The sequence below is a fragment of the Cloeon dipterum genome, chromosome X (assembly GCF_949628265.1).
Source record: "Cloeon dipterum chromosome X, ieCloDipt1.1, whole genome shotgun sequence".
NCBI lineage: Eukaryota > Metazoa > Arthropoda > Insecta > Ephemeroptera > Baetidae > Cloeon > Cloeon dipterum.
This window is the reverse complement of record NC_088790.1, coordinates 5,338,194-5,357,017: the sequence shown is the minus strand read 5'-3', so window position 1 is coordinate 5,357,017 and position 18,824 is coordinate 5,338,194. Positions and strand designations below refer to the sequence as shown.

The window sequence follows — 18,824 nt, the reverse complement described above, 5'->3', positions numbered from 1 at the left end:
AAATAAAGCCACTACAATATCTTAATACTCTGATTGCAGTTGGAACCCGTCGTACATAGCATACTTTTCGCCTATTCAGCCAATAAAAAATTAAAGGTACTTCGATTGTACTGGAATGTTCTGAAAAAATAATCTTTAATTTTAAACTTTAATTATTTTCAAAAGATTTTAGGGTAGAGCTAAAATTTCCTAGGTATAACAGTAAAATTCCTGAAAGTTGGCTGCAAATGCTAATCAAGTGGTGAGCACTGTCTGCGTTATTGAAAATCATGTTTTACGTATATTTACTCGTTGCGAAGAGCGTCAGTTTATCATTCCAGCTAGTTTCAGTTAAACATCTGAAGCTATATATACATATTTCATGGAAGCTGCTTGCTCTCTTAAGAGCAAGACAAAATTTATTCTTAAAAATGCATCAGGAATTACGACTTTGTTGAAAAATTGATAGGCAAAAGAACTCATAAGTTTTATTGTGTTTAAATATTGATTAATAATTTTCAAGTAATATTTTCATTTTAATCAAAGAGGGGAAACTCGCGCAGATATTAGCTGTGAGCGTGTGTCAGACAGGAAATCATACTGGATACTCGTTCCACCAGTAACGTGCGTCACGTTTTCAGTAAATGAAATTTTATTATATAAATCAAACCTTGAGTGGAGAAGGTTCCAGGATGAAATGCAGCGCTCTACTTGTTATTTTTCTCTTAACAGCAAATAATTTTAATGTAGATTATATATAAATATTGCTTTGGAATTGTCGTTTTAATAATGTTTCAGGCTCTGGATGCTAAAAGAGAGAAAAGAAAACTCAAAACATCCCTTTCAAAGCTTAAAATACTTTTGAAAAAACTGCGTAGCAACGTGAGCATAGGAGAGTGCAAAAGCAGGAATCTCGCTTCAGAAGGAGCAACTCTAGGTATTATTTTAAATTTGGAACTATCCTATTTAAAATAGAAGTTGAAATTTAAAACAGGGAACTACTTTGAATATGTTTTAAAAAAGCCACCGAACCAACTAAGCTACAAGCAGTGTATTGCCAAATGTCTTTTTAATAGGCTACGACCTGAAATCCCGAAAAATTATCTGCCTGTTTTCGATGCAGACTTCCGAAAAGAGCCAATAAATTGTAATTTACGGGTAAGAATGCACAATTTTTGTTTATAAATTTTCTAATGGGAAATAAAGAAAAAACGACTTTCGATGGAGTGCAAAAATAGAAGTGAGGACGAGAAATATGTTAATAATTAATGCATCTTAACTTCGATCTTAATCCTAATATAGTTTTTGTTGATTTGGAGTCGATGGGACCATTTTGGATTCTTCTCCCAGGAAGCAGAAAAGTATGCAGTTAGAGTAAATAATTTCAAATAAAAACTGTGTTTTGCAGTATACATGGTTTGCAGCAGAAAAATTCTGCAGATCAAAAGGTCTCGTTCTACCTGCGTTCGATTCCAAACTGAAAATAACTCAGCTGCTGCTGTTTGTCAACTCACTTGGTATATACACAATTTGCAAAGTTTTTATTTCTAAAGTTTTTTAAATATTTAAAAGTTGCTTCAAGTCGAATCATGAGCATGACAGCAAATTCCCCTTTCCGCGTTTGGGCAGGAGGGATGAGTGTCAACGACAACAGCTACTCTTGGACTGACACTGGCGAGCAGATTGAAAGTGACATTTTTTCAGCTGTGAATACAACTACTGGAAGCAACCAGAAATGCATTTTTGTTGAAATCAAAGGGTAGCTGAAGCCAAATGTTGCATATATACATATTACCCTCACTGGTGCATATTACTCAGGGAAAATAGCGAGAATAACACAAATTATACGTGGAAAAAAGGAGACTGTGATTCCACCAACAGGTTCATTTGTGAGGTTCCAAAATTGTGCTTTTTTGAAAAATGCAAGACTAAATCTCAAATGAGGTCACTCATGAGCAAGGAGAAGTTTATTGTGAAGTGCGTACCTAATCCCTGTCCGGTTTGCACAAAAGTGAGTTAAAAAAGTTTATCTTTTAATCCAATCATTAACATTTATTTTTACGAAAAGAAAGCATCTTTGGTGGATAAAAAAAGTTGAAATTGATTGGTTCCATTTACAATGAGCTTACTCAAAGTGTTTTAGAAGCCATGGAGGACAATATAAGAAGATTTTTTAATTTAAATGGATTGCTTTACTTTGCAAGTGATGAAACTGTATGGATGTTAAAGAGGCGCCGTTTTGGTCCTGAAAATATTTCTCATTATAATCCAGATGACCATGGACGCTGCCTTTTCTTATTGCTGCAAAATTCAAATGAATTTGTGGACTTGGAAATCACCAACGGATGGCTCACAAATGGTCCAAATTCTTCAATCAATAGGTTGGTTTGCGGCATAGCAAAAGAAATGACAATATACGTAGCCGTAATTTTTTTGGAATCAGGATACAACACTAACCGAACATCTGTTTTTGTGAACGCAAGGGATGAGAAATGCGATGAGAATTTCGTCTGGTGTGATAAACAAAAGCGAGCATTTGGTGCGGAATATGGTTGGATTGAGGACGAACCTACTGATATTTTCGGTAATGAGGTTTGCGTCAAATTTGTGATCTTGGACGGTCGACCTGCTGGATTCTCGGACGAACGATGCAATGTTAAGCAATACTTTATTTGTGAGGTTTAGTGTTTTCTTCTTATTTTCTAAGCTTTTTTAGCTCATTAAAACTTTTGCTTTTGGGTTAGAGCCAGGAACCAACCGACTTAGTGAAGTAAACTCTATTTTAAAATTTGACAAATTTTGATACGATTTTAACTTTTAACTCTTAGCACTTATCAAAAGGTGCAGAAGGATCCACCAGTGTTTCAGTTGAAAATCGAATGCAAAGAAAAAAGTCGATGTGTTAAGGTATCATTAATATTGACTAAAATTAACATCCTCATTCAACGCACTTCCCAATTTTCAGCCTAGAGAACAGATGATTCCTGACTGTACGTAAAACTTTTATTGCTCTCAGGTGTAATAATCAATTCTGTGTATCCCCTGCAGTAAAAGCTGGATCCGTTTATCAAGATTTCAACAAAACTTATTTTTTTAGTAGCTTTCCGGTAACTTGCAAGAAAATTAAATTATATATTTAAGAATGACTTCTAACTCTTAGAAAGCGTACTGGGATGCTTTTGAGCACTGCTGCTCCATGGGGATGCACATGGCTACAATTGACACAAGGGAGGAACTGGTGAATGTTGAGAGCATGCACTACAGAAGTAAAATGCTTATATATTTAAGTAAAATTGCTAATTTAAAATGCACACATTTGCAGATTTAACCTTTAAGGAATTTATCAATCAAAGAATAATGCTTATATCATCATTCTACACCACAAAAAATGGTAGTTTTTGGTGTTCGAATGACAGGCCTATTGACTTGAACTCAATACCTATGTGTTTGAACGAGCCAGACAATGCCTTTCCCCCAGAAACTGTGTTGTGTTATTTCAATTTGCGTTCAGACATATGTTTGGGAGATTTCAATACTTTGACACCTTGGCACTACGTCTGTCAATCACCGTGAAAAGCTCGTCTGACAATGAGAGAATGGAGAGTTAAGACGAATTTCAATTATATATTTCTGAGAAAATCGGCTTTCAATGTTTGAATGCTATTAAAAGGGGCGAGCACTGTTTCATCCTTGAAATTCGTTATTTATTTTTGGTATATTTTTGAAACAATGTATCTTACAAATGGCATTCATAAAGTTAAGCAAAAAATTTAGGGTTAAACTGCAAAGGTTCACCTTAAGCTTTAAATAAAAATCTTTTAGAGTTTGATTCGAAAATTAAATTAAATCAATCGTGTTAAATCAAACCACCTCAGTCCCTGCTCATGGGACTGCATGGAATGTCCATGATTTCAAAACAGAAAGTGGTTGTTTCCACGGATTCCACATTTGCGTGGCGCGTTTCGATTTCATGCCAATTCTTATGAAATTGCAGCGCTCTACTGTTCATTTTTCTTCTTGCGGAAAATAATTGATTTTTATTGCATCGACTGTATCATGCTATTTCAATTAACAGCAGTTTCTAATTATGTTTACATTTTGCTAGGTCTTAAACGCTAAAAAGATTGCAAAATTCTAAAACCAGCTTAAACTGTTTTTCATAAATTTTCGCGGAATAAATGGAAGCTATAAGAGACTGCGAATCCACCTCAGTTTCAGAATTTAAATAAAACTATCTGTTAAAATTAAAATATTCTGCAGTGAAATACCCATCAGATATTTAACCCCAGCATAAGCAAAGCGCTGTGAAATGTCTTTTCAACTTGTCACAAGTGGAAATCCCAAAAGGTCATCAAGGATACAGACAGATTCTCCTCCTCGTACGCGCACTGACCTCGGATTGTATTCAAATTCTTTCCGAATCGCGCAACAGTGGAATTCTTTCCCATCCGCAATTAAATTGGTTCCCAGTTTCCCAAATATTGCAAAATGTATATGACATAAAATGCTGCATAGTATTTATTGTATAGGCTGTAGTGTGGCGAGTATTTGGAGTAGTGGTAAATTTTGCCCCTATTTTATTCACGAGTTTCAGCAGGTTGTTTGCTAATACCATTAATACCTGATTTGCTTGATTTTCAAATATTAATATAAGCATGATATGCTGACTTGTTTTTGAGAAATAAACCGAACTGAATTGAATTATAGTTTGGTTGGTTCTTATATCAAACATTAACTAACGATTGTTATTTTCTTCTTATGGTGTGAAACAGATTGATTAAATAATGTATTTAATGTAGAGTGTGATGCCTTTAATAAACATTCACTCTCCATAGTGTAAAAGATGATTATAATAAAATTTAATCGCAACAAATTGAAAATTTTGATTTCATTCAGCAAGTTCAAACCTAATCACTATTGCAGTGATCTTGATCTAATATCCGTACAAATATTTTCTACCTTTGCGGCTAATTTTCCAGACACAAAAGTTAACTGGAATTAAGGGCAGATTCCAATATTGGTCCTGAGTGGAAAAAATGAAGAGTTTAACCAAAGATGCGTTCCTATCACCACAATAAGAGTCCGCATTTACGATCAGTGCCGTGGACTGGAGCTTTCTTTTGCACCTTGTCCGCCGGCTTTAAGAAGGAAATATAATTTTTTCGCAAATATTCTATTTAAATTTTCTCTTTGTGGGCTACCGTTTTACCATCACAGCAGGAAGCAAAGAGCAAGGAGAAAATACTGCATTTTAAATAAAAAACTCACACAAATCAGTTTTTAAGAATTATACTTTTGAATCTGTATTTAATGGAGTAAATTTGGCATAAATATTTTATTTTATCCACAACTACCAGCCCGTTGGCTCGCATTGTTAAGGCATTCTCAGGAGTGTGAAAGCAATGGGAGGTATATTTGAGTAGGTCGGAGATCTAATACTGGCTACCCAATGTCAGAGATGGCAAAAAGTGGTAAGTTTAGTGACTCGAAATGCTCAAATTGCTCAACGGGCTGGGAGGCGCACCGGCGCCGACTCGCTACTTGCTGGTTTGCACCTTTCCAGCATGCGTGATTTGGCTTCACGGGACGAATGTCTAGCGTTTCAATGCAGTCCTCGGTGCGGAGGCAAGTGGCCCTTGAGTGGGCTGGGTCCCTGGTGCGGCCTGATGTTATCCGTTCGCGGTGTTATTGGGACCCGGGTTTCAGCATTCGTGCTAGTGCAGTGCGCGCCCTTCACGGTCCTCGGACAGGGATAAAAAGAGCAAAAAAAAGTGTTGGATAATGAAAATGTTGTTACGAGAGCACAGTTAACTTTGTTTAAAAAGAAATAATTATATGAATTTGCAAATTTTATCACAAGAAAAAATACCACATTCTAACGTTCAGCGATCTTTTATCGGTTCTCCAGCTCTGTCAGAAAACTGACAGAATTTAAAATGAAGCTTATGTTTCTAGTTGTTGTTGAACAAATAGGCCGATATTGGTCCATCAAGATTTTATTGCCCTGCGTTACCATGGTGATCAGGACTGAATCATAGGTATTTCGTAGAAATGTTCAGAGGAAGTACAAGCTGTGACAGCAAATATAACACTTTTGCCTGGTGTGGAATTGTTTCAGTTTTGTTTGATGTGTTTCCCATAAAATGCTTCTTTTTAAAAATTGGATCACCAAAGGCTTGTTAATTATCGTCATTTGTGCATATTTATGTTGGGCAAGTAGAGTGCATTTGATCTGGAAATTATTTTTTAGTTTTAACGTTCTGTTTACAATTTTAAATGTTTTTTAAACTTCGTCAGTTCGCAGAGGCTCAAAAACGCAGCAAATTACTCAAGTCAGCTATAGCAAAATTGAAGAAATGTGCTGCTAAAATTAAAAAAAGTTCGTGTCAACCGTTTAAAAATTCAAAGCAACGACCGAATAATCTTGATAATGGAAGTAAGTTTTTAGCTTTTAATTTAGTTTTTTGTTGACAATAAATTTTAGTTGACAGTTACGGAAGTCTACTTATCAACCTCAGAACTCTTCAGAATTATAAAAAATGCCTCCTTGATTGCTCATTCTCCACACGTCCGAAAGCCAAATTGCCTAAGAAGTTTGAGCCCGTCTTCAAAGCAGATATTTATGAAAAATCCATCAATTGCAATCTTCAAGTATTAAATTCGAGATTTTTATTCCAATAACTTATATTTATTTTGCACAGCTCAAGAGATTATCTACTGAGTGTAACAATTCTCGTAAATAAATTTTAATTTGATTTTATTGTCTGTTTTACCAAACATTTTATAGTTCCAATACCTGACCTGGAAAGGATGGGCATAGTGCATGTTTTGTTTTCTGGATACTGCAAAAGGGTAAAACTGCTATTTGATGGAATATTCAGAAAAATAAACGGGTGAAATAGATTTCCTGGTACGCCGCCGACAAATTTTGCCGCTCGAAAGGGCTGGTTTTGGCCAGAATGGACTCGAAAGTAAAAGTCGATCAACTTCTTTTTTACATTGGCTCGTTAGGTAATTATCTACATATACACTCCAAAGAATATTTTACCAACAAAAGTTTTAATTAAAGTGAACGCAAATAAGCTGCCAAAAATGAGTGCGAGAAATCCTCTGAATATTTGGGTTGGAGCAACCAGCGCAAGTCAAAATAATTTCTTTTGGGTGGACACTGGCCAACCAATAGACGCCGATTTTTTGTCTGCTCCTTTTGAGCCCGACACTGATCAGTCAGCAAAGTGTCTCTACGCGAATATGTGAGGACATTAGATATTTTTTTACTGTTTAGGAAACGCATATTTTCCTATAGCACCTCAAATCAGAATGTAACTTGGCGAGAGTCTAGCTGCAGTTCAACCTTCTCTTTCTTATGTGAAGTGCCCCAATTGTGCTACTTCGAGAAATGCAAATCGAAGTTACAGATAAAGGCAACGGACAAAAATGCCAAGTTGGTGGGCAATTGCATTTCCCAGAAGTGTCCAACGTGTGAAGTATGAGCATGAACTTTTTGAACTTTTTAGGAAATTTTACCTTTAATCTGTATAGGATCTTACAATAATTTCCAAAACCGAGAAGATCAAAAGTATAATTATAAAATATAAATAAAACATTGTCAGCTATTTTATAAAGCAGATGATTCCACCGGTAGATTCTTCACATTTAATGAAAGAAAGTTCTTCATCAGCGTAGTAAAAGTAATAAATATTTTGAGAGTTGAATTTATTTTAATCATTTACATTTACAGAGGTCATTTGACGATGCAGTTGCATTTTGCTGCAGTCTTCAGATGAGTCTCCTCGCTTTTAAATCACGAGATGAAGGAGTTGAAATGATGAGTGTTTTAAAATCAATTGGTACATGTTATTTTTCTTCAATAGACTCCGTCGATTTTAATCGTGCTTTGATTTCAAAGGTTTTGATTTGAGTTTCAGATTCGAAATGTATCTTTACGCAAAAGATGAAGCATGCAATGAAAATTTTGTGTGGTGCGATAAGCAAAGAAGAACCATTGGGGCAGAGTATTTCTGGGATGATAACGAGCCAAATGATTGCACGGGAAATGAAGTATGCGTTACCCTGGCGATGGTTAAGGATGTTCCAGTCATCAGAGACGTGGCCTGTTTCTTCAAATACCTATTCATTTGCGAAGTATACACATTTTTCGATTTTTTTTTGCTAATTTAAATGATTTTTAGAGCCAGGAATCTAGCAATGAGACAAAGTAACTGAAATTTAGCTAATATTTTTATTCAGTATGAGTATTAATAAAAATAAATTAGTACTTTCATCAAAATGACGGCAAGACCAATGTATTTGGAAAACAAATTGGAGTGTAGGGAAAAGGGCCGCTGCGTCTTTGTACGAATTTAAATTGGTATTATTAGTGAGCGACTTTAACAAAAATTTAATTTTATATAGCCCTATAAAGAAACTGCACCAGATGGTACAAATTTAAAATTGATTTTATGATTTCCAATTTTGTCTGTTTTCAGCAAAGGCAGGAATTGTTTTCAAAGCACTTGGAAGAACATATTTTGTTAGTAAAGAAAGGGTATGATTTTGAAAGAAAGGCCTTCTGTGTGTGTAATCTAAATTTTACCAACATAGAGAGACTATTGGAATGCGTTTAATCATTGCTGTTCTATGGGAATGCATTTGGCCACTTTCGATTCGTGGGAGGAAATTTTGGCAATCATCACCAACTACCAAGACAGTAAATTTTTTGAAATATTTATTGCGCAGCAGAAACTCCCTGAACCTTCTTTAGAAATTACATTTCGCGAATTCCAGAACGCCAGGATGATGTTCATTTCAACCTTTTACGTCAACAGTAACAAAGAGACGGTTTGGTGTTCTTCAGATCAAAAAATGAACGCGAGCGCCTTACCTTATGGATATAATGAACCAAATAACGTGTATCCTCCAGAAAATGTTCTGGCGCTTTTCTCTGCAGCAACAAACAGCTACGGTTTGGGAGACGCAAACTCGTTTATGCCGTGGCAGTACATTTGTCAATCACCAAATAATTAAGATTTGAGAAAAAAATCAAAAAATCAATTTCTTCCTATTCTACGAAGATACACAAACTTAATTGATCGTCTTAAAATACAATAAAAATGCATTATTATAATTGTACTTCCACGTTGCTCTATTTTATTCACAAATTAATTCATATTTGAGCGGTATAAAATTTATGTTGCGGCCTCCTTGAATGCTGTAAAAAATTGTTTATATTTGTTTTATGTATTGTTGCCTGAAGTAATGCATATAAAGTCAAACAAATTAAAACAGGTTTTTTATTATGTAGGCTCCTGATTTCTAAAGGAAAAATAATTAAAAATACATCTCAATGGTGTGATCGCTTTGAAACCAATATGGGTTTGTCGCTAAGTGATGGAGTGGAATCCACTGTCACGTCATGGCTGTGGCGCAACCTCCCTGTTTTATGTGACACCCTACCTTTTTAAGAGTAGAGATTTCGTCTTGTCAGTGCATGGCTCAGCAATACCACGATTACACCTCATTCTCAGTGGACAGCAGCTTGTTCTTCAATTTTCTGAGGTGTTTATTCTTTCAAACGGCGCCCAGGACGAATTATCCCTTCTCTTTGCCTCTAATCTAGCAATATTTTAACTATTTTACTTATTGTTAGTAAAGAGCAAAATTTTTATTTTTAAATTTCGATTGAAGCATAGGCAAAAGAAATAAACCTAGTTTTCGTGAAGCACTTGGATTTTTTTAAAGCATTTCTTTGTTCTTTGAGATTTTTTTGAAATTTCTTCGAATGCAAATCATCTGGTGTCACAATTCGCATTGTTGAGTGCATGCTTTGTGTGCACTTGCAGTGCTTATAATCGGAGCGATGTTTAGGGGTCGAGTGAGTGCTGATATGCGCCTACATGATTCTCTTCCATTGCAATGATAAGCCCGCTCGAAAGTGGGAGGTTTCACAAAAAATTGTCAATTTAAAATTCTGCAATGTTCAAGGTTTTGAAAGTCAATTGTTTTGCTTTGAACATGCCTTGTAACAATAATGACGTCAAAAAAATTTTGATCCGCTTTCCGGATGAATAATCGACTTTGCCGTATGTTTTGATAACCCTCTCGTGTTTTTATAGTATAGTGACGAGTTGCCCTTTCACCTTGTGATAAGCTTCGCTCAGTCCTGAAATGGCTGCTGCACGGACAGTTGCGTTACTTTTGTCCCTCTTCCATCTAGGCACGTGTTTATCCTTCAACGTAACAACCTGCGATTCAGGTAACCAATAAAACATTTCTAAAGAGGAATTATTCGGTCAAACGTAGGTCAAAAAACTAATTTAAAAACGCACTGTTGCTTTTCAGTGGTTAAATATTGATGTCAGGACTAGATATTAAAAGAAGATGTTAATTAGTAATAATATAAAATGTCTAGAGAGAGTGGTTGAGTCGGTTTGCTGATGAGCGATTGGCCGAAATTGCAATACAAACTATTGTGCTAATTCAGATCAATTTTGTTTTACTAATTTTCTCTATTATTTTGATGAAACGTCACGGGTCGGAGGACAAAATTGGCATGACGTCAAACACTCTCAGGGAAATAATTTTTTCTAGTAGATCAGCTGCATCTTAAAAAGTTTTTGACAAAATACTACTAATTTTCACAAGCTTGACGGGGCATTTTTGGAAACCTTTAAAATCTCGGTATCTCACACCGTGGTGAATTGTTTGAGAAAAAATAGGTATGCAGTGTGTAGTTTTCTCTCGCACCATTGAAATGACACTAAATTTGATGCCCTAGGTCAATTGCGAAGTTTAAATTCTTAATTTTGGATTCTACTTTAAATTTTGGATATCACCTCAGGATTTTTAAGTTTTCGAATGTACTCAACAGTATCCCATGCCATTTGAGAACTTGTGCGATAATTTCAGAGTGGTATTGTCTTTTTTGTTTTCGAGAAATTCCTCTTCAAAACTCGAAAAATACGAATTTCTAACCTTTTCGTGTTTTTTATAGTTTGTCACCTCCAGATCTCGGGTTCAAACCATCAGAATTGAAAAAAATTACCCCCCCCCCCAACAGACTCATCTCAATCTCATTTGGCCAGCTAAAGGGTTTAGGAATAGTTACCCTCCACCCCTCTCAACCTCCTAATTGTAATCACAAAAATGATTTATAGTCGAATAAAACGCAATCCACTCGATTAACAAAGATTTATTTCTAGCGTAAGTTTCGTTGAGTTGTCTCGACCTTAAAAATTAAATATTAATGTGTGAAAACCCGAATATATTTACAGGATGTGTGAGAGCGCGCAGGGAGGCTGAGGCTGCTGGCGAAAAAGACATAGCGTCGCAACTGCGCTCAATAGTGGAGCACTACAAAAATGAGGACCCAGTCGGCCTCCCTGGTGCCCCGATCCCTGACCCAGTCGACGTGCCTGAGTTCAAGTTCAAGGTTCTTACCATCACCCTGGAATGCAAAAAGGTAGGTGCAAATAAATCGAACCCTAAATTTTTGCTGCAATAACTGATCTCGTTTTCAGGTCAAATGTTATGGATTATCTAAGTTCCGTTTTCAACGCATCAAACTTGACTTGACTGCCCTGCAAGCAGAAGTTGGCGTGAAAATTGCCGCGCTGGTGATGAACGGCGATTACACCACCAAAGGGTTCTTGGCCAACAACCAAGGCCCCTTTACAGTCACGGTGAAAGGGGCGCAAGTCGAGGGCATTGCGTCCCTTGAGGTCGACCGCCAGGGCCACCTTGAAGCGCAAAATATTGATTTGAACATGAAATTTGACTCCATCAACATGAATTTCGAAAATCTCCGAGGGCCAGTCTTTTACGCTCAGGTATGTTGCAAACGGAGTTGTAAAATTTAGACGGTTTCGGAAATAGATAAAAAAATCTCATTATATTTTATTTTCTGGAGGAAAATAATACATTTATAAAACTTAGAAAAATATTCCTAAAAACCGTCAGAATTTCACAGCTCTATTATGTACATTTTTTTAGCAATTTTATTAAACTTGCAGGGAATTCTCAACATGATCAGTAACATGGTTTTTGAATCCGTGAAACCTTACATCTTTTCTGCAATGAAGGAGAAAATCCTAGCTGCGATCAATCAAAATATCGGAAAGCTCCCGCAGACATTCCCCAATTCGGTGCCTCCCTTGGACATTGCCATCGCGGAAGTGCGTCGGGAAATCCGGCTTCGCGGCCTTGACCCCTACATCGTGCAAAACCAAAGCTTGGATTATGGTGGAGCCGCTCTCGCCGTCACCCACTTGCAGCTCACAGGTCTTGCGTCCTTCTACAGGGTTGGCGATGTGTCCATTGAAGTTGTGAACCACACTGCCAACGCCACCCTCCAGGTAACAAATTAATAGACAAAAATCCACATTGAGCACAATTTCCTTCTGATTTTTTCCTCGGCCGGGGAAAAAATGGCAAGAAATGTCAGGTATTTTCCAGACGATTACAATTTTGTCTGAAAATCAAGAAAAAATCATAGAATAGTGCAGGTCAAACACTCAGTGGGGAACAAATCTTCCCAATTGATCACATTTTGAATTTTTATTTCTTCTTGACAGGAAAAATACTTATTTTTAATATTGAAAATTGAACGGTGCCTTATATTTTGGGTGAGACCTTTCAGAAGTAAATTAAATTTCTTATTTAGCTTCTTTAAATTTTCGATTATAATAAATCTTGATCTGGATATAGCACATTTTGCATCTATAAAAGCAATTTCTCAACGTTAATTAATTTAAAATAAAACCATTGAGTAAAATCAAAGCAAACATCTGGAGCGTTTTATTCCTTTGAATTCGGTATTTGCATGTGCTTAGTGGTTGTAAAGGGGGGTTTAATGGCCGGAATAAGAACAAATCTTGATTTTGAATCAAATGAACTAATTTCACGTTTAAAACTTAAATAAAAAGGAAATTCAATGAGGGGTGAAAGGTAAATTGAATTTTAATTTTATTACGGATATTACGCGCACTTATTTACACTTTATTCCTAATTTTTGTATAATTTGCAGGTTGCAACTCAGCGCCTAAAGGGTGAATGCAACTGGCAGGCGAGTCTGGGGTGGCTTTCTCGCACTGGTCGAGCCGAGTTCTGGATCGACTATCTTCAAGTCAGGGCGAGACTGCTGCAGCCGCTAAACGTGCAGCGCCGCCCGCGGATAGAGCGCCTGCAAATGACGGTAGGCAACCTGCAGACCAGGGTCCAAGGCTCCGGCACGCTCGACTACTTGGCTGAATTCGTGCTGAACGTGTTGCCCAACGTAATCAGGTGCAGTAAATCAAATCGAAAGTTATAGACCTGGGCTATTTGAGTGAAAAAGTTTCGTATTTTTAATGGAGCAAATCCATTAAATGTATGTTCAATCACACATTTTGGGGCGAAATAAAACTGTAATTGTGGCATAATAAAACGAGATGTTTATCAAGTGGAAACGCGTTAATGGATTTTCTGCAACAGGTACCAGTTGGTGAGTCTGGCCGAAGAGCCCCTGCGGCAGAAGATCCAGGATTATCTAGACAAAGTGGACGTCGAGGATCTCATCTTGCAGCAAATCGCGGAGATGGAGAAGGAGCAGTTGGATCAAAACCAGACGGAGAGCGTGCCTCCGGAAAAAAGCGAAACCATTGACAAGATTGAGTATGACGACTAGCCATGAGAGCGTGTGTTTCGCGACAGACAGACACGATGCACTCGACGAGATCGACCGTCTTCACAGCTCATACACATAATAATTAATCCTGTCACACTTTTGTCTCTATTTATACAAGCGTTAATAATTACACAACTGCAGTAATCGGTCATGCGGATCAAACGCGGCACCATGTTCAGCGTGCGCAAGAGAGATTGCGGGCATATTATTAATTGCATTAATTGTTAAAGTCACAATTCAAAATTAAACTATTTAAAATAAAACGATTGATCTAATTATAATTGGTGGACTTTTATTTCCGAAACAAACTTTAAGAGAGACTAAAAAATGAGTCCCTGATTTTTATTGCTACTCCACCGATCGATTTGTCTCATCAAATATTGTCTATGTAGCAAATTTGATCTAGATTGAGTATAAAACATTAATATTCAATCAAATTGGAAATGTTTTTTTTTTCATATTTTCAAATCCCATAAATAACTTAAATTGCGAAATCGGAATACTTCAACCTAATTCGCATCATGAAGTCATACACGAATTTAACAATTTCGCTATAATTTATATCTTTGAATTATAAGAGTTTCCTTGTTAGCCACCGACACATAAGCATTCCCTTATATTTTAAATTAGTCCCCTCTATAATTTGGGTTTTTATTTTGTTCTTGAAGACATTGAAGACGCAAAAAAGTAAACTGATCCGCTCAATTTAGCTGGAAGGTAATCACTGAGATGAAGACGTTGAGAGTCCTGCGACAAGATTGATCTCTTGATTGCTTTAGCCGTTGCTGCGAGCAAAACAATCCTGCTGATCGATTTCTCGTCCAACTTCTCCCGCCTGAGAGTTAAAAAAGCAGCAGCAGCAGCGTCTGCAATGTTTCAAGCAGCGAATGACAAAGCGGCCGCCGGTGGATGCAAAAACAAAGCTCAAGTCGGTCAGCAGCCATTGCACTCGCGCCGCGAAGAATGCCTCCACTTCTCCCGAGGGCCATAAATTATTTGGCCAAAGTGGAGACTTTTCTTTCAGCGACGTCGTTTCGTCGATCTGATAGCGCGCGACTAACAAAGCTGCTGAAAAAGCTTTCAAACGATGAATTCCTGCCATTCGATGGAAGGTGCGGTGTTTCAAAGTGCGGCCGTGTCTCTGAAAATTATGGCACTTGTAAAACAATAAAAATGCGTGCTATGTGTGAATGAAGAGATCTGGCCGGGACAAAGAATGACCCTTGGGCACTTCCATTGTTCCTCTTTGGCCTGTCCTCGCGCGACCAGCCGCAAAGTCTGAATTTTAATGAATTCGTATCTCAGCAGCTAAGTTCATTAAAGTAATTTTAATAGTCCAACGAAACCACTTCCCCAAACAGGGCGCTGATTGGGTTTTGAGTAGTTAAATTTTATGTCGACTCTCTGCTCGAGCAGATAGATTTTAGAGCAGTGCGAGCGTAAAAGGCAAAAATTCTCGGCGCTGCGACGCTCTCATCAATCAAAAGTGTAAGCGTCGCCGCAGCGGAAAAAGTGCGAAAATTAAAAGGGGCTGGGGCACAAGACGAGGGCAATCAAAGACACTTTTTGTCCAGATCGGTGCGGATTTATTGGCTGGTACATTAAAGTGCGTGGGCTTTTATCGCGTGAGATGCTTTTAAGCTAAGCAAGCTTCGATCGGTAATGGCCCCCGATGATAAGCACGGCTAATGCGAAATAAATGGACACGCGAGATTGTAAATTACGCTGATCAGTCTGCTTTATTACACGAATATACGTGATTATATTATTATGCGTGTGTTTCTTTCTTTCTCGGTCTGTTTTAAATATTAGCATTATTTATTTTACGCTTTAAATTAGACATACACTGTAATTATTAATAATTATATACTGCGGAATTCACCATTTAACGGAAGAACTTTAGTGCACTAAGCTGCCAATACATGGCGCCACCGTATTTTTATGATTTTAAAAATGGCTGTAAAACCTAAAAACTTCCAGCGGATTATCTGTGAACAGCAACCACTAGATGAGAGCGAAACTCGCGAGAATTTTGAACCAGGGACGTTGTTCAACAGAAAGAATTAAAAGGAGGCGTGACACAAGTCGCAAATCAAATTTTTATGTAATTATCGATTTACTGGTTTTGCGGAATCAATAAACAGCCCTCTTTTAGTGCATTATTTAGGATTGAGTCCTAAATCGCAACAAAACTGCCTTAAAATCGTAAGTAACCGGTGGTGCCATCTTTTGGTGGCTTCGAAACTAACAGCTTTCGCACGCAAAAGGCGAATTTAAGGAGACAATTCTTGCAGAATCACGCTCTCTGTCGCGCACTTTTCGCACTCGCATTCAGAACTCAATCTCTTCCTTCCTCCGTCTGTCGAGTCAGTCTGTCTGCCACCTTCAGGTCAGGGTGTCACCTTGGAGCAGGTCACGCAGCAGCGCGTGCGGTAGTAGCGGTTGGTGCAGAGGCGCGCGCGTAAGACCAGCCCGCAGTCGCGCAGCGAGTCCCTGCAATTCTCTACCTCGTGGTCCTGCCGCGCCAGCAGCTGCGCGCGTGGCAACTCGCTCCCCACGACATTCTGCTCCAACGCTGCTGCAACGAAATCCAAATGGCACATTAGTAGCAGTTTCTATTATATATTTTTCCATATTTTTTAATTAAAGAATATAAAAGATCAATTAAAAAATTTAATATAAAAATTTTGAGCCAAAATCTTTGTACGCAACAAAATTTCTGACTTGGGTTATATTCCTGATATTTTCTTAATTAATACTAGGTGACCAGCAATCCAGTTGAGAGGTCCCTGAAATGCCATTTTTTTTGCGGATTTTACGGGCGCTAAAATATCAAATCCCGGGAATTTCGAGTATACATTTTATTTTTTTCTGGTTGGTTAAAGAATAAAAATTTGGACTCCTTTGAACTCGACGTCAATCCAAAGTTCAATCATCAATTAAAAGTGATTGAAATCATTTAAATAAATAACGCAAAAACGTCTTTAATTTAACAGTCTAAGATAAAGAAGAGCTTCTTCATATAGCACATTTAATTTTTTTTCAAAATTCCATTGTGATGAATCAAAACTAGATCGCACACAGTTATTTTAAAAAGCTTGTTGATTTTATTTGAGCTAGAAAATGAACCTTTTTTGTTGTTGAATCAGTCGACCCGCAAAATTTTGTATAAATGCTGACGTTATGAGCAAACGTGTGTCAATTTCCGCGAAATTTGAGCCTGTGCTTCAGCGAGAAATGTTGGCCAAGTGAGAGCGTCATTATTTTTCTGCCACACCAGAGATTCTTTGGCGCAGGAATTAATTTGCCGTGATGCGGTTAACCCATAAGAATAAGTATCAAAAATCGCAGCATGAAAACTAATAATAGATGGTTCAGTTCACGTTACACAAGATTTGAAAGATTTTTGTGTTCGTGTATCTTTGATGTTGGATATGCTATTTAGCTTTCTAACTAGGAAGCTTTTCAATTGGCACTTTTTGTAAAAAATAAAAAAGGTATAAAATGTTAAAAAAAGATAAAGGGGGGCAGCACTTGACTTTTTATGACTTTGATTCTATTACCTAGGCATTTAACAACCTGACGATTATTGATTTTTTTATTATCTTTATTTATAACAGCTGGATGATATTTTAAGAACACCAATGAGCACTATTGACTCTTTTCGATTCTCTATGTTATCTAGCAACATTTTATCACTATAATAAACCCAAGAATAGAAGCAGAACCAAGCGTAACTCGCATTTTTTTAAACTTGTGTGCTTTTTGCAGGGCTGTGAAATTTTAGCCAATCTTGGGACAGTTTTTAATTTATTTGAAAGTGTAACATAAAGTTTAATTTAAAAGAAAACTGAAATGAAGACTACTCACATTTGGAGCAGGAGGAGCAGGGCCGCCTGGCCACCGGCTTCTCGTCCTTGGCGCAGTCTTCTGCTGGTCTGTTCTTCTCGTCGAGACACCTGACCTGCCTGCTCTGCGGGCCGCATTCCTCCTCGCAGGCGCCCCACTCGCTGGAGAACCACTGGCCGCCGCACGGCCGCTCCTCGCAGGCCCTCTCAGCGAGGGGCCGCTCGTGGTCGGCGCAGTGGTGGTCGTCGACGGCCGCCTTGGCCCTCAGGCACAGCACCGGCCTCGTCTGCCGGCCCGGCCCGCACCGCGTCGAGCACGGACTCCACGGTCCTGAGAACCAGTGCGCCTCGCGGCACACCCTGGCGCACGGCCGCGACTCGGCGGGCCGTTGGCCGCCGTCGCAGCTCGCAGCCGAGCAGGCCACTCGCCGAGTCTGCACGCCAGAGCCGCACGCGCAGCCCTCGGTCCACGCGGTGGTCAGCCAGTGGCCCTGGGCACCTCCCTGGGGGCCATCCTGCGGCAGCTCGCCGACGCGGGCCGCACTGCACGAGCCCTGGTTGCACGGCTGGGTGCGGGCACCCCGTTGCCCCAGGCAGGCAGCGTCATTGACCTAACGATAGCGAAATATATGCGTTAAAACTTTAGAAAATATTTTAAAATTTTAACTAATGAGAGTTGAAAGGCTTAAAATAATATTTGTTTATCAAATGTCCTATAAAATACAAAATCCTCGATTTTCATAGACCCTAAATACCTTTAAAAATCCATTTTCTTCTGCTGCTTTTGCCAGAATATTCGTACTAGTTTTTACACTGAATTTCAAGAGCCAAAAATTAATTCTTATCGAAACTCCAATAAGCCAAAGGAGTTTTCAAAATCGTCGGATAAGAGTTTGGCAATTTTAAAACGTTTGTTTTTCTAATGAAATAGTTGGCTGAGTCTTCGTTGAAATAACTCTTTAAAAGGTAAAACTACGCTGCAGTGGGCATAGTAACAAATGAATGGATAAGAAATATTGCTAAAGCTCAATTCAATGGTCATGAGATTTATTCAAAAATTCACTTTGATTCTTGAACAGAGAGGTAGGTTTATTCATCTTCAAATCCTCAAATACCCCACGGCGATGAGGTTGAAAAATGCCATGAAAATAAATTTTTGACGCCTTTGTTTATTTTCCTAGAAGCTTTCGGTGCGTTATGCGAGTTTTAAAGAAACGACCGAACGTATATTATTACAGTACGTGGGATAAGTCGTCGCAGATAGAGGATGTATGCAAATTTTTGACGGAGAAATTCGCTGATGCAGATCAGATTACTGCCATTCAAGTGATAAT

General features: G+C 38.1%; 4 protein-coding genes across 6 annotated transcripts in view; 3 read left to right on the top strand and 1 right to left on the bottom strand.

The window, feature by feature from the left end:
• Window positions 1-768: 768 nt before the first annotated feature.
• On the top strand, window positions 769-3,599 carry LOC135945256 (uncharacterized). The gene is made up of 12 exons (XM_065492816.1): window positions 769-916; window positions 974-1,137; window positions 1,388-1,496; window positions 1,552-1,738; window positions 1,807-1,990; window positions 2,074-2,193; window positions 2,252-2,360; window positions 2,423-2,658; window positions 2,724-2,749; window positions 2,808-2,886; window positions 3,140-3,245; window positions 3,302-3,599. The coding sequence occupies exons 1-12, from the start codon at window positions 769-771 to the stop codon at window positions 3,550-3,552; spliced, it is 1,719 nt and encodes a 572-aa protein (XP_065348888.1). The 3' UTR covers window positions 3,553-3,599.
• Window positions 3,600-5,437: 1,838 nt separating this feature from the next.
• LOC135945255 (uncharacterized) lies at window positions 5,438-9,150 on the top strand. Its single transcript, XM_065492815.1, has 16 exons — window positions 5,438-5,450; window positions 6,464-6,630; window positions 6,681-6,714; window positions 6,767-6,831; window positions 6,882-6,990; window positions 7,049-7,232; window positions 7,286-7,466; window positions 7,593-7,670; window positions 7,721-7,829; window positions 7,889-8,124; window positions 8,172-8,197; window positions 8,256-8,334; window positions 8,395-8,419; window positions 8,469-8,527; window positions 8,584-8,689; window positions 8,744-9,150. Exons 1-16 carry the CDS (start codon window positions 5,438-5,440, stop codon window positions 9,004-9,006), a joined length of 1,734 nt encoding a protein of 577 aa, XP_065348887.1. The 3' UTR covers window positions 9,007-9,150.
• A 923-nt stretch (window positions 9,151-10,073) lies between these two features.
• On the top strand, window positions 10,074-13,923 carry LOC135946781 (uncharacterized). Its single transcript, XM_065495146.1, has 6 exons — window positions 10,074-10,234; window positions 11,253-11,440; window positions 11,499-11,807; window positions 11,991-12,332; window positions 13,004-13,260; window positions 13,450-13,923. The coding sequence occupies exons 1-6, from the start codon at window positions 10,147-10,149 to the stop codon at window positions 13,640-13,642; spliced, it is 1,377 nt and encodes a 458-aa protein (XP_065351218.1). The 5' UTR covers window positions 10,074-10,146; the 3' UTR covers window positions 13,643-13,923.
• A 1,432-nt stretch (window positions 13,924-15,355) lies between these two features.
• LOC135946780 (thrombospondin type-1 domain-containing protein 4-like) overlaps window positions 15,356-18,824 on the bottom strand; it is a 37,312-nt gene continuing 33,843 nt past the window's right edge. For 2 of the 3 annotated variants that reach the window (XM_065495145.1, XM_065495143.1), the window contains exons 9-10: window positions 17,513-18,101; window positions 15,356-16,220 (exon numbers count right to left, since the gene is read on the bottom strand). In XM_065495145.1, coding sequence (XP_065351217.1) covers window positions 16,033-16,220; window positions 17,513-18,101 — 777 coding nt within the window. In that variant the 3' untranslated portion in view covers window positions 15,356-16,032. The remainder of the gene's footprint in view (window positions 16,221-17,512; window positions 18,102-18,824) is intronic. The other variant, XM_065495144.1, reaches the window with a different exon arrangement.

Coding starts and splice junctions, on each gene's coding strand:
- LOC135945256 (XM_065492816.1), top strand. CDS start 769: ATGTTTCAGGCTCTGGATGCTAAAAGAGAGAAAAGAAAACTCAAAACA. Junction 2,750..2,807: donor GAACCAACCGACTTAGTGAA/GTAAACTCTATT, acceptor TTTAACTCTTAG/CACTTATCAAAAGGTGCAGA. Junction 3,246..3,301: donor TGAGAGCATGCACTACAGAA/GTAAAATGCTTA, acceptor ACACATTTGCAG/ATTTAACCTTTAAGGAATTT.
- LOC135945255 (XM_065492815.1), top strand. Junction 7,233..7,285: donor AAGTGTCTCTACGCGAATAT/GTGAGGACATTA, acceptor ATTTTCCTATAG/CACCTCAAATCAGAATGTAA. Junction 8,690..8,743: donor CATCACCAACTACCAAGACA/GTAAATTTTTTG, acceptor AACCTTCTTTAG/AAATTACATTTCGCGAATTC.
- LOC135946781 (XM_065495146.1), top strand. CDS start 10,147: ATGGCTGCTGCACGGACAGTTGCGTTACTTTTGTCCCTCTTCCATCTA. Junction 10,235..11,252: donor CGTAACAACCTGCGATTCAG/GTAACCAATAAA, acceptor ATATATTTACAG/GATGTGTGAGAGCGCGCAGG. Junction 12,333..13,003: donor CTGCCAACGCCACCCTCCAG/GTAACAAATTAA, acceptor TATAATTTGCAG/GTTGCAACTCAGCGCCTAAA.